Consider the following 15070-nt stretch of genomic DNA (forward strand, 5'->3'; position numbering starts at 1 on the left):
GAATGTGCACAGCTGGGGTCAGGGCAGCCAGAACACCCACCCAAGCACCAGTGCAAATGCAGAAGAGTGTGTGTCCCCACAGCCCATGCTGCCCACCTACCCCCCATCCCGGCAGTCATCTTGGAGAGGAGCAAGGGAGAACAGACAGGAATCTGAAAAAAAAAATCTGAAGAGACAATTTAAATTACTGTTCCAGAGTAAATGTACCAGATTGGACTAAATTTACTTTCATCCCCTGGTGGATAGGGCTTTTAAGGGAGATCAAATTAGTCTCTGCCCAGCAGAGTAAAATATAAAGAAATTTTAAAACTTCTATACATGGCAAATGGATATAATTTTTCTAGAATACAAGACTATATATTTGTGTGTCACTGTGATCCTTCTGAATTATGGGCCCAAGGAAGTTTTAACTACTATTTCACTTTGACTAGCATGTATGGATTTTTTTTCATGACACAAAAAATTCTCTGAAAATCATAATTCTGGAAATGCTTCTTTTTCCTTTATGTTTTAGAAAACATAAAAAGCAATTAGATGGATGCATGGAAATAAATATGATCTTAATATTTATAATCCAACCCGCTTTATCTTCCAGACTTCATCACTGTCACCTTCTCTATGCCATCCTTCCAAAGTCTACCTTCCAACTCACTCCTGAGCCCGAGGGAATTGACCTCCCTGTTCAGATCTTCTCAGATCCTCTCCCATACCCGACACACATACACACACCTTGAAATAACCCTTAATTGCAGAGACCGTGGGGCCCTGAAGACTGACTCACAAGAGAAATTCCTTTGAAGCTTTCTATTTTACTGTAAAAATGCATACATATTATTTGGTCGTATTTGCTTGAAATTATAATATTTTTTAAATAATTACCTCTAAAAAAAGTAAAGCTTAAAAAAAAAAATTCTAAGGCAATAAGAAAGGTTTCCATATGTCTGGAAGATCACAAAGCCCAGCAACTGACTCTACCATTGCACCTGTTACACCAGATGCACATGCTCAGTTGTTTTACATTCATCTATTTTTGGGTCCCTAATGCTAGCACATTGGTTGGCAAACAGTAGCATGTATTAAGTGGTTATATCATAAAATACTCTTCCAAAATAGACTTTCTAGGTAAAGTGGGGCACATCGCTTAGTAGAAAGGATCAATTGTGGTAATTCCGAAGAGGGTGTCGCGGAAGCTAATAAGCTTTAGAAGTAAGAGAGATGTGATTTTGATCCTTCGGATGCCTACCGTTCCCTCAGAGCTACCCTGTGACCCAAAGTGCCTCCTCTGCACCCTGCCTATCTCCATGGCTTTATATCAAAAATCCCATTGTATTCAGTCCTGGTTCTCGACTCTAGGAGAAGATATAAGTCAATTCAAAATATGATTTTAATAGCCCATCACAATGTACATGGATATTATATTTAAAAATAAATTTCACCCTTTAATACCCAGGGGTAGTAGCGTTGCTTCAAGCACAGCTAACAGGCATGTCCGAAGTTACTCTGAGGTCTTTCTAGTGTCCCTCAAATCACATCCCACAGATGCCTCCTCTGCTTCTGAGTCCAGCTAGGCCTCAGGAATGAGCAGATAAAAGGACTAGCATTCTTTCCAGTCATATTATTGCAACAACAAAATTTTTCAAATATTTAACTTTTAATGAAGTTAATGTGTTAGCCTTTATTTAACTTTGTATCCAATTCTCTTTTTCGTCTAACTTCCTTAAATACTTACTTTTGACATCCATTTCTAGGTGCAAGGAGATATGTGTACAATTATTCAGGTATTCCATAGTCCTACAAGTATGGTTCATAGACTTTTCCTTGGGTGAATCTTCCTCCGTGATGGCTGGCCTTCTCATGCGGGTTTTTAGATTACAAGTAATGTTATATTCTTCCAAGGGATCAGCTATAGGAGCTACAGTGAAGTTAAAATGTTGACAAGGTGAACGAAAATCATTTGCCTTCACTTCCATTGATCCTTTCATGATAAGAACTAGAAAGAGATTAAGAAAATGTTATTTGCAAAATAGTAATACATAGTAAGAAAACACACACCACTCAAAACTAAATACCATCCTTCCTCTACAAAGAAAAAGTCAAAATAAGAAGTTCACTGCACTAAAAATAATGATTAAAGTGCTTACATTTTTTTAAGATTGTGAATACCAGATAATAGTAGGGTTGAAATAGAATCTCAAAGAAATATAGACATTTCCCTGATGATTTGTGCGACAGGTTATAATGCTCCAAGCCAGAAATGCCCCCATTATGCCCATTCTGAAGTCCTGGCCAACCAGAGAGGAAGAAGGAGAAGGAGGAGGAGGAAGAGGAGGAGCGGGGTGGGGGGGAAGAAAGAACACAAGGAAGGAAGAAAAAGAATAAAATGATTGCCATTGTTTTAAGCCATTGAGTTTCAAGGTAGTATGTTACACAGACATAACTTATCAAAGCACTGTCCTACATCTCCAGGAGGCAGAGAAATAGCATCTGGAGTTACCAAGCCTTAAAACACTTCCTCGGTCTCTATCACCATAAAGGTATTTCCCCAACTTGCTTTCTGGTGAATTTGACCCAGAACCCTGCAACAGCTACAGCACTACTTGAGTAAGAACCCAGAAAAAGATAGATCTTTTATACTTCATCCAAAGTCAATGCCAAGAAATCTCATTCCCATTCTGAAAGAATGGGGAAAGATGCCAATATGGCGCGATACAGGAAGCAATCTCACCGAATAGGTATAAATAATAAATTTGATGCTTGGGCCTGAGGCCACTAGTATATTTTCTGACTACAAATGAGTTATTTAATTTCTCAATCATGCAAGTTGATTTGATTTAATTAAATAATATATATTGATCTCAAAATAGATGCAGGATTCAGTTACACATTACACATAATACATAGTTATTCTTTCATTTGTTTACTCATTAAAGAAATATATATTGAGCGCCTGATGTCAGGCATTATGCAAGGATCTAGAAATATGGTGAACAAAGACAAAGTCCCCAACATTGAGCGGACATTTAGACGAGTAAAAAGGTAATTCAAATACAGTGGATACATGTTAGGCAGGAGAAGATACAAATGTGTCAAAGATTCAATGATTTCTTAAAAAATCCAAGTTTAATTTTACTTTTTTAATTTTTAAAAATTCAATACCTTTGAAGAGAGCATGCTAAATACTCTTTTAACCATCGAATGTACATAAATTATGGTGGCATATGATGTATTTTAAAAGTAGATATTTTGGGGGCGCCTGGGTGGCTCAGTCGTTAAGCATCTGCCTTCGGCTCAGGTCATGATCCCAGGGTCCTGGGATCGAGCCCCACATCAGGCTCCCTGCTCCTTGGGAAGCCTGCTTCTCCCTCTCCCACTCCCCCTGCTTGTGTTCCCTCTCTGGCTGTCTTTCTCCCTGTCAAATAAAAAAAAAAAAAAAAAAAATCTTTAAAAGTAGATATTTTGTTTTTGATAAAGTAAACCAAGAATAAGTAGTATCCCAAAGCCCTACAAATCACTCATCAAAAGCCACACTTGCTGAGGGTTTTGATACCATTGGATTTTAAACTGGAATATATTATTACTTTTTTAACAGACTAAGGTAATTTATTCTTGATAAACTTTATTATCACTTCACATTTACCTTTTGATGTTTGTTCCTGAGAAATAAAATCCAGACTTTTTTTGGACTCGCAAGCTAAACATGAGGAGCACATTTTCAATTCACTTGTGATGCCTTGGCAAATCCTGGTGAAGTTTTGAAAGTTGGAGTGATTTAGAAAGATGCCCATAATAGTCTGAGTTTCTCTTACTGGTTTCAGAAAAGTCACGAAAGAAAAATTTAAAGAGCGGAGTGAATAGTTGAAATTAGGTTGCAGACACACTTCCAGACATGATAGCTCCAATATATTTCCTATAAAGGAAAAAAAAATTATTTACTATTATATTCTGAGGTTTTGTCATTCCAATAAATACACAATAAGCTCTCAGTTTTTCTTAGGTGGATACAGTATATTTCAGCTTGTCAGTGACAAGATTGTTTTTATATGAATTAACAACATCTACTTCATTTAAATATTTCTTTTAAAGATTTATAAACATTCCCTATTAATTCTCAGAGAAGAGAACTAAAGATGTTCTTGGAAACCCTAACATTTTAACCATTCTCTCCTGAGAAAGCTCTAGAGGCCAAAGTTCAACACTAATTTAGCTGGTCTGAAATCTAGATGTTTGCATGACCACCATCCCTTGGAAGGCTCGAGAAGACTCTGTTCCTTGCCTCTCTTCCAACTTTTGCTGGCTGTTGGTATTCCTTGGCTTGTGGCCACATCACTCCAATCTCTGACTTTCCGGTTACATTGCCTTCTCCTCTGTGTCTCTGTCTTCTACTCTTCTGTCTGTGTCATCTCTCTCTGCCTCTCTCTTATAACCATCTTATATAGGACACTTGTGATTGGATTTAGGTTCCACCTGGGTAATGCAGAAGTATTTCCCCATCTCAAGATCCTGAAGTTAACCACACCTGTAGAGACTTTTTTTCCTTGTAAGGTGACATGTGCAAGTTCCAGGCTTTAGCACAGGATATCTTTGGTAGCCATCATTCAATCTACCTTTCATCCAAAGATGAAATTTAACTGGATGACATCATAATTTTTACTGTCTGAAGACAAACATCAGGTATGGAAATGATGATACAAAAGGAAGAACACTACATTCAAAATAAAAGATAAGAACACTACATTCAAAATAAAAGATAAGGAACTACAAAATAAAACTACAAAATAAAAAACTACATTCAAAATAAAAGATAAGAACACTACATTCAAAATAAAAGATAAGGACTCTAGTACTATATCTGTCATCAGGCAAGATACTTGGACAATTTATTTTATCTCTGTAAGTCTTGTTTTCTCATCAGCAAAATAGAGATAGTAACTCTAGATCCTGCTAACCTCATACAGTTATAGTAACATCAAGGGGTATAGTACATATGAGAACACTTTTGAAATGTGTACAAATGTATATTATTTAAAATTCAAACCTGTAGGGATGCCTGGGTGGCTCAGTCAGTTAAGCGACTGACTCGTGGTTTCTGCTCAGGTGGGGGGATAGAGCCCTGCATTGGGTTCCACACTCAGTGCAGAGTCTGCTTGAAGATTCCCTCCTTCTGCCCCTCCCCCCACTCACGCTCATGCTCTCTCTCTGTCAAATAAATAAATAAATCTTTTTTAAAATATTTGAACCTACATTCCAAAGTGAAAATTAATAATTCAAATCCCATACCCTTCATTTAGGGTAGGATTATCTGTGGTTCAATTCATACAAGTAATTAAAGCTCACTCTATAAAAATCGAGAATCCCTATTTAGCAGTAATATCATTTAAGGAATAGGTAACCTTTCTCTCAGGTGTCCCTAGTCTGACAATCATTTGCTAGTATGAGAAAATAACTTACATGCTCAATTGTACCTTTATGTGGCTTTCTTTACCATTTCTTGTGTAATCATATAGGGCAAAATAAATTTTGTAATTTTTCTAAATAATGTGGAGCACAATGAAAGAATCACTTTAGTTCTTATGATTACTCTTAGTCATAGAACTTAGTTCAATCTTAAGAGAAAACCAGGCAATTGATTGATATTAAAGAATTTTTTATGTGTGGAATTTGTACTTTAATAGTAATTCCATAAGTGTCTCATTGCTGATGATTATATTTTTATTTAATAAAATTAGAAGCTTATTACCAGCCCTCTACATTTGAAGTTGTTTCTGTAATAATTCACATGTGATTTCCAGCGATAAACACATTTCATACTTGAGTTGCTATAAAGGTTTTTTTGGGGAGAAGATGGTATTTTACTCAAACCCACAATTTTATGTCTTAATATATTTATAGACGAAGTTGTGATCAAATTATAACTAATTTTTAAAACAACTGTCTTTGGTAATAATGTCTCAGGAAGGACATAGAAATTTACCATCTGATGGAACTCTATAACCTATGGTTTTTTTATACTACCAAAACACACAAAAACATTTCTTGCCATGTTTCCATTTTACTCACTGGCATTTTTGATCTTACAAAATTTTCCATTTCTTGAACCTGTAATCCTATGATACAACCAAGATAGGGAAATAGAGGGACATTTTTACTGTCTATATTACAGTCCCCTTATCCAATAAGTGACCATCTAGGCTTTCTAGAATTAATGATATATCCTTTATATTTGACTGTGAGGTCATTTTATGATGGTTTTTAAACCTTAGTTTTAAATAATTCAATTGGAAAGGAAATAAATAGAAGATATATCCTTCCCTGGTATAATTTTAAGAAGTAATGAATTCTATTCAATCATTTTTGTTATCAGGTGAGCTATATTCTCATCTCCATAAACAAGGATATATGAATTTAATTACTGCTATTAATATTGTTGGGAGTCAGACATCTAAATTCTTACTCCCACAGATAGAAATGCATTCCAGAATTATTCCCGTACTATAACTGCAATCTCTCAGCATAAGTATATAGAATACTAAATAGAATTAGGAAAATATATTACAGTATAGGACAAATGCTCAAGTCAATCTTTTTTTTTTTTTTTTAAGAAAACCAGAGAGTAAGACTAAAGAAACATCAACTATCTTTATTTTCTTTTTTAACTTCTGTTATAAAACTTTATCATGTATAAGCGTATGTAAAATGTTGGTGCCAGTTAAAGAATAATAAAGATAAACACCATGTATCTATTGTGCAAATTAATGATATCAATATTACCAATACCAATATTACCAATATCTGCAAGCACCTTATCCCTTCCCATCCCTACATACCCTTTCCCAGAGGTTAACCACCATCATGAATTTTGTGTTTATCACTCCTTTGCTTTATCTTAAAGTCTTTCCAAAATGTATATATTTCTAAATAACATTGTTTCATTTAGCATACTTTAGACATGTATATATATACAGGTAATATACTTTATGTATTCATCTACGAGTAGCCTTTTTAAATATGTTTTAGTCATGTTGCTGCATATAGCTATGGTTAATTTAATTGTCTGTGGTATTCTTTTGAATGAATAAACCACAATTTATTCATTCTTCTGACAGTAAACATTTGGGTTGTTTCTATTTTTGCTGTTATGAATAATGCTGCTATGAACCATAGCCCGCATACATTGCTGGTGGGAACGTAAAATAGTGCAACCACTTTGGGAAACAGATTTATATTTCTTATGTGTTAAATATACACTTAGTATATAACCCAATAATTCTACTCCTAGGAATTTACACAAGAAAAATCGAAATACCTGTACATGTATTTTCATGGCAGCTTTTTTATTTGTAATAGCCAAGACCTGGAAACAATCCAAAAGCCCAAAACTAGTGAATATTAAAGCAATTCCTGACATATCTATATAACAGAATACTACTCAGCTATAAAAAGCAAGAAAATACTGATCCAAACAACATGTACAAAATGAATCTCAAGTGCATTATGTCAAGGGAAAGAAGCCAGATACAAATGATTACATAGTTCATTATTCCATTTATATGAAATCCTAGAAAATAGAAAAGTATATATATTTTTTAAAGATTTTATTTATTTGACAGAGAGAGACACAGAGAGAGGGGGAACACAAGCAGGGGGAGTGGGAGAGGGAGAAGCAGGCTTCCTGCGGAGCAGGGAGCCCGATGCGGGGCTCGATCCCAGGGCCCTGGGATCATGACCTGAGCCGAAGGCAGACGCTTAACGACTGAGCCACCCAGGTGCCCCAGAAAAGTATATTGATAGTGGGAGAAGGGTCCTTATACAGAAGAGAAAGAGGGACCTTTGGGGGTGTTGGAAAATTTTATATCTTGATTGTGGTTATCTAGTCACATTTGTGTAAACATTTGTCAAACTTTGAACTATATACTTAAAATGAGAGTATTTTATTATATGTAAATTTTATCTCAATAAATTGTATTTTTGAATAATGCTACTATGAATATTCATAAACGTATCTGCTAGTACAAAAATACAGAAATTTCTCTAGTATACATACTGAGTAAAATTGCTGGGTATTCAGTATGTGCATCTTTGATTTTTTTTAAAGATTTTATTTATTTATTTGACAGACAGAGAGAGCGAGAGCAGGAACACAAGCAGGGGGAGCGGGAGAGGGAGAAGCAGGCTTTCTGCCAAACAGGGAGCCCGATGCGGGGCCCGATCCCAGGACCCCGGGATCATGACTTGAGCCAAAGACAGATGCCTAACCATCTGAGCCACCCAGGCGCCCCCATCTTTGATTTTTCAAGAAAATGTCAAATCATTATATGAAGTGATTGTACCAATTAATACTCTTACATGTGATGTATAAAAGTTCCCAATGACATACATCTTGGCCAAGGCTTTTCAAGTTTTGCCAATTCAGTGAGTGTTAAATAGAATCTTATCATGGTTTAAAAATGTATTTTCTTTTTTTTTTTTCTACTTTTCCATTTTTTCTATTAGGTTGTCTTTTTCTTTCATTTTTTTTTAAAGATTTTATTTATTTGATAGTGAGAGAGGAAGAGGCAGCACAGAGGGAGACAGAGAAGCAGACTCCCCACTGAGCAGAGATCAGATGCGGAGCTCGATCCCAGGGTCCTGAGATCATGACCTGCCGCTTAACCAACTGAGCCACCCAGGCGCCCCTGTTTGTCTTTTTCTTATTACTGTTTAGGAGTTCTTTAATTTTTCTGTTTAAAATTTTAAGAAGTTCTTTATTTTCTTAATTTTTTAAAAAACATTTTATGTATTTATTAGAGAGAGAGAGCACGCCTGTGTGTACAGGAATGGGGAGGGGCAGAGGGAAACGGAAAAGCAGAGAATCTCAACCAGACTCCAGGGCTGAGCACAGAAGCTGACACAGGGCTTGATCAAGCTCACAACACTGAGATCACGACCTGAGCCGAAACCGAGAGTCAGGCACTTAACCAACTGAGTCACCCAGGTGTCCCAAGAAATTCTTTAATTATTTTATTAAGATATCGTCTCATAGATTATACCTTATCAATTCATTTTCTTTATGATCTCTTAGTTAAAAGAAGCTCTTAATTTGAATGCAGCAAAGCTATCAATCATTTCTTCACAATTTGTGCTTTGTGCCTCGTTTAAGAAATCTGTCTCCCTTAAAGTTAAAAAGATCTTCTAAAAGTTTTAAAGTTTTGCCTTTTACATTTACGTTCTTTTTTTTTTTTTAAGAGAGAGAGAGAACGTGAGTGGTGAGGGGCAGAGGGAGAGAGAGAATCTTAAGCAGGCTCCACACCCCGCCCAGAGCCCGATACAGGGCTCCATCTCATGACCCTGAGATCATGACCTGAGCCAAAATCAAGAGTCAGATGCTTAACTAACTGACTGGGCACCCAGACGCCCCCATGTATGTTCTTCATCTATCCGGAATTGGGTACACTGTGGGGTAGGAAGCCACATTAATTTTTCCACACGTGATAATCAATTGCACTAGCATTTATTGGGTAGTTTATGTTTTCCTCACTACTTAGAAAGATGCTTCTGCCATATATCAAGTATCCATAGATCTATGAGTGTGTTTCTGGGATCTCAATTTCGTTCTATCAGTCCATTTTTCTATCTTGGCAAAGATATTATACTGACTTAATTGCTTTTGCTTTGTAAAAGTCTTTATATCTGATAGGAAAAGTCCCCTCACTTGTTCATCTCCTTTAGGAGTGTCTTAGCTATTCTTGGCCCTTTACTCTTTCCAGTAAATTTTAGAATCAGCTTGTTAAGTTCAGTGAAGAACCTAGTTATGACTCTGACTTGAATCTTGAAATCCCCTGGAGAAGAAAGATAAAATACTGAGTTCCTCCTCTTACTTTTTTCTTCCTTTCTTTCTCTGTCTATATGGGCCTTCTTTGATATCTTTCAACGAAATTTCCAAATTCTCTCCATGATGGTCTCATATATCTTTTGTTAGATTTCCTCCTAGGTACCTTACTTTTTGTTGCTAGTGCCAACAGGATCTTTTAAGGAATATGTTTTCAGTTTGTTAGTGATATATGGAAATACAATTAACTTTTGAATATCAATTTTATTCTTTGTCACTTTATAAACTTCCTTATTAACTTTTATTTCTTATAAATCTTTCAGGCTTTCTATGTAGATATGCATAGCAACTGTAAATAATAACAACTTTATTTCTTGATTTCCAATCCTTATACAGTAATTTCTTGTACTTTTTTTTAAGATTTTATTTATTTGAGAGAGAGAAAGAGCATACATGTGTGCAAGCAGAGGGAGAAACAGAGGGGGAGGGAGTGGGAGGGGAAAGAATCGTGAACAGACTTCCCACTGAGTGCAGAGCCTGAAGTGGGGTTTGATCTCACAACCCTGAGGTCATGACCTAAGCCAGAACCAAGAGTCAGACATCTAACTGACTGAGCCACCCAGGTGTCCCATTTCTTTTACTTTTCTTATTGCACTGCCAGGACCCCCAGGACCACAATGAATAAACATGTTGAGAGAGGTTATCCTTGCTTGCTCTCAATCTTAAGAATACTTACAGTGTCTCATCATTGAGAATAATATTTCATATAATCATTTTTGGAGGACTTGTGTCACTTTAAGGAAGTTCTCTTCTATTCCTACTTTGCTAAGGCCTTGGATTCACGACCCTGAGATCAAGCACTGAGCTGAAATCAAGAGTTGGACACTTAACTGACTGAGCCACCCAGGTACCGCCCCAATTTTTCTATCTGTTTATAAATGAGATTGGCCTGTAAGTTTTTCTTTTTTGTTCCATCTTTGTTAGGTTTGGATACCAAGATAAACTAGCCTTAAAAAATAAATTGGAAAATATTCCCATTTCTTTTTTTTTTTTAAGGATTTTATTTATTTATTTGAAAAGAGAGAGACGAAGATAGCAACAGAGATAGCAACAGAGAGCATGAGCGGGGAAGAAGGAGAGAAGCAGTCTCCCAGGACTCTGGGATCATGACCTGAGCCAAAGGCAGATGCCTAACCGAATGAGCCACCCAGGTGTCCCAATATTCCCCTGTTTCTATCTTCTGAAAAGGTTTATTATAAAATTGCATTTATCTATTTAATCTCTTTCTTGAAAGTTTGACAGAACATGCATGTAAAATTATTGAAACCTAGTGTTTCTTTCAGGGAATATTAAACCATTGGCTCAATTTCTTTAATTGTTATACAACTCTTCAGTTTTCCATTTCTTCCTAAGTAGGTTTGGGTAAATTATATTTTTCTATAAATATGTCCTTAATGTTTTAAATTTATTGACTTAAAGTTATTCATAATAATCTCTTATTACATTTTAAATTTCCACTTTGTCCTTTTCCAGTCCTAACATTACTTACTAGTGCCTGCTCATTTTTCATTTTTTGATTATTCAGTTTTAATAGACAGAATAATGGCCACATCCTAATTCCCAGAACCTGTGAATATGTTACATTACATGCCAAAGAGAAATTAATGCAGAAGATGGAATGAAGGTAAGCTGGTGCACTTATCTTAAAATAGGGAAATTATCAGGGCGCCTGGGTGGCTCAGTTGGTTAAGTGTCCCACTCTTGATTTTGGCTCAGGTCATGATCTCAGGGTCCTGGGGTCCAGCCCCATGTCGGACTCCACACTCATTGGGGAGTCTGCTTAAGGATTCTCTTTCCTTCTCCCTCTGTCCCCCGCTCCTCTCTCTAAAATAAATAAATAAATCTTAAAAAAAATTTTTTTTAATAGGGAAATTATCCTAGATTATCCAAGGGCCTAATATAATCACAAATGTGGAAGAGGGAGGCAAAAGAATCTGTGTCAGGTAACACAACGTGACAAAGACTCAACAGGCCATTGCTGGCTTTGAAGATGGAAGGAAGACAAATTGGGGCATGCAGGCAGCTTCCAGAAGCTGGAAAAGACAACAAAATGGATTCTCACCTACTGCTTCTGAAGGGAATGCTATTTTTGTACAGCATTTTAACTCTATCTTGTTTTATCATTGACACACAATTGAGTAGTTATTTTTGTTTTATGCAGTTAATCTTTTCAAATTTAGATAAATCCACATGCTTATAATTATTAAGGGTCTTTTCCCTGCCATTTCTTGCATCTCTGGCCTCCCTTCTAAGATCATAGTTTTTCTTCTGAAGTTAATTCTCTATAAATTCCTTCACTGAAAATCTGCTGATTGTAAACTCTCTGTTTTCACTCATGCGAAAATGTACAACTCATCAATTCCAGCTTGACATTAATTTTACCTCAGTACTTTGCAGACATTATTCCACTGGCCTCTGAATTTCATTGTTTCTTTCAAGAAATGAGCTGCCAGGCTAATTCTTGTTCCTTTGAAGACAATCAGTCTTTATCTATGGCTATTTTTAAGAGCTCTTTAGTTTTCATGTTCTATGGACTTTTGTATTTATTCTCTTTGGGACTTGTTAGGTTTCCTGAATCTGAGGATTCAAACATTGCCTTTTCCCCATTCTATCTCTTCTCTCCTTTGGTAGCTTTAGTTAGAGATCTCTCCCTTTGTTCTCTATGTCTCTTAACCTCTGTTTCATATTTTCTCTTTCTCTGGCTCTCTGTGCTGTATTCTCTTTAATTTATTCAGATCTATATTCCCATTCATTAATTCACTATTCAATTGTGTCTGATTTGTTTATTCCATTCCTTGTGTTTCTACTTCATGTTATTATATTTTCATAATTAGAATTTTGAGTTGATTCTTTTTCAAATCTACCTCATTACATTTTTTTAAAAGATTTTATTTATTTATTTGACAGAGAGAGGGGGAGAGAGCACAAGCAGGGGTGGGGGGACAGCAGGCAGAGGGAAAGGGAGAAGTAGGCTCCCAGCTGAGCAGGGTGCCCAATGCAGGGCTCAACCCCAGGACCCTGGGATCATGACCTAAGCCAAAGGCAGACACTTAACCGACTGAGCCATCCAGGTGCCCCTCTGTGATTATATTTTTTAAACTAAATTAAATTAAATTAAGTTTAATTTAATTTTAAATTCCAGTATAGTTAACATACAGTGTTATATTAGTTTCAGGTGTATAATATAGTGATCCATAAATCTGCCTGATTATTTTTAATAGTCTTGTTTCTTACTCATACTTTTTGATACCATTTTTATTGAAACAAACTAAATACTTACTTTATATTATATATCTCATAACCCAATCTGGATTCTTTAAAGATCTGATTCTGCTTTTTTGTCTCTGTTGACTCTTGTCTATTAAGTCTTCGTGTTTTATGATTTTTGATAGCAGCTCATGTTCCTTAGAATTTTGTTTGGGAAATTATTTGAGATCTGATTTGAAGATGTTTTCCTCCAGAGAGGATTGGTGTTTACCTCTGCTTGGTGTCTAATAGCACATTATCTCAAAACCACTTTAAATTAAATTTCTCGGTGTGGTTAAAAAAAAAAAGGAACTCTTATATACTGTTGGTATGTGAATTAGTCTATCCCCTGTGAAGGATCCTCAAAAATTAAAAATAGACCATATCATTCAACAATTCCACTTCTGGGTAGATATCCAAAGGAAATGAAAACAGGAGCTCACAGAGATATCTGCATTCCCATGTTTATCACAGTATTATTCACAATAGCCAAGATATGGAAACAACCCAAGTGCCCATCAATGGGTGAATGAATAAAGAAGATGTGTTACATATATAATGGAATATTATTTACTTATGAGAAAGGAGAATATCCTGCTATTTGTAACAACATGAATGCACTTGAGCACATTATACTAAGTGAGATAAGATAGACAGAGAAAGACAATTACTGTATGATATCATTTATATGTGAAATCTAAAAAAGTCCAATGGAAGAAAGGGAAGATGATGGCAGAGTAGGAAGACTCTAGGCTTGTCTCATCCCATGAACACAACTAGATAACTATCAAATCATCCTATTACCCCAGAAATCAATCTGAAGACTGACAGAACAAACTCCACAACTAAAGGGAGAGAAGAGGCAGAGACATGGCTTAGGGGAGAAATGGATCCCGGGTGCTGTGGAGGGGAAGAAGCCATGGTCATAGAGAAGGGCAAGAGAGAGAGAGAGGCACACAGGGGAATGTACAAGGAGAATGATTCCCCAAAGTGCTGGGCTTGGAAAATGAGAGGGGCTGAATTCCGTGAGTTCTTGCAACCAGGAGGGCTTAAAGCCTGGAGTTTGAAAGGTCAGTAGGCTTGGCTGAGACAGAACCTGGAGGACACTGCCCTGCTCCTGGAGAGAAGGCAGGCAAACAACCTGGGGGTGGGGGGAGCAGATGGCATGGAAATAGCAGTCTGAAGAGCACCTGAGGTACACAGTGGGGAGATTATTTGCTCTTCTCAGAGCATGTCCCTGAGAGGCAGTGCTCATGAAAACTCCTCTCAGGGAACAAAGGATCTGGCTGGTGCAATTTCCCTTCCCCGCCCCTCAGGATAGACACAGAGCACCAGCAGGAGGCAGCGCAGCACTGACACTAGCTGCCTAACTTGCTGACACCAAGCCCCACACACCTGCTCTCCAGCTAGGCTGCCCTTCTCAGTCAAGCTTGCCTCAGTCCCAGCTCAGCAAGCCCCTCACTGAGAAGACCAGCACAAACTCCTACTCACACCACATCTCCTGACCTGAGAGTTCTGCAGGGTCTCAGTTCTGGTGGAAGTGATATCAGGTCTCATTTCACAAGCAGATCAGAGCACACCTAGTTAAAATTTGCCACATTCAGGCCAAGGACCAAACATTTGACACAGCAGGCAAGGAGAGCCTCTGCAGATGACTAGCCTGCAGAATAGAGCAACTGAAACACAATAGCAGGGCACATGCAGTGCACATCAGAGACATTCCCTGAAGGATCAAGTCCTGGACACTACATGACCTCTTCTTCATATAGCCATTACTTCCAGGAGCAGGAAACATACTGGCTTTTAAAACACACAGAAGGCAGAAACTTAGACAAAATGCCAAGACAGAGGAATTTATCCCAAATGAAAACAAGTTAAGGCCACAGCCAGAGAACTAAGTGAAACAGATATAAGTAACATGCCTGATGGAGAATTTAAAGCAACAATCCTAAGTATATT

General features: G+C 36.9%; 1 protein-coding gene across 5 annotated transcripts in view; it reads right to left on the reverse strand.

Annotated features, from left to right (window-relative positions):
- The window catches only part of TMEM156 (transmembrane protein 156), a 48706-nt gene that overhangs the window by 20437 nt on the left and 13199 nt on the right, over nucleotides 1–15070 (reverse strand). For all 5 annotated transcript variants that reach the window (XR_013446315.1, XM_036112351.2, XM_078068516.1 and 2 more), the window contains exons 2-3: nucleotides 3638–3907; nucleotides 1730–1990 (exon numbers count right to left, since the gene is read on the reverse strand). Coding sequence is in view for 4 of the 5 variants with exons in the window: in XM_036112351.2 (XP_035968244.2) it covers nucleotides 1730–1990; nucleotides 3638–3907 (531 nt within the window). In the remaining variant the exon portion in view is untranslated. The remainder of the gene's footprint in view (nucleotides 1–1729; nucleotides 1991–3637; nucleotides 3908–15070) is intronic.

The sequence above is a fragment of the Halichoerus grypus genome, chromosome 3 (genome assembly GCF_964656455.1).
Source record: "Halichoerus grypus chromosome 3, mHalGry1.hap1.1, whole genome shotgun sequence".
Lineage (NCBI taxonomy): Eukaryota > Metazoa > Chordata > Mammalia > Carnivora > Phocidae > Halichoerus > Halichoerus grypus.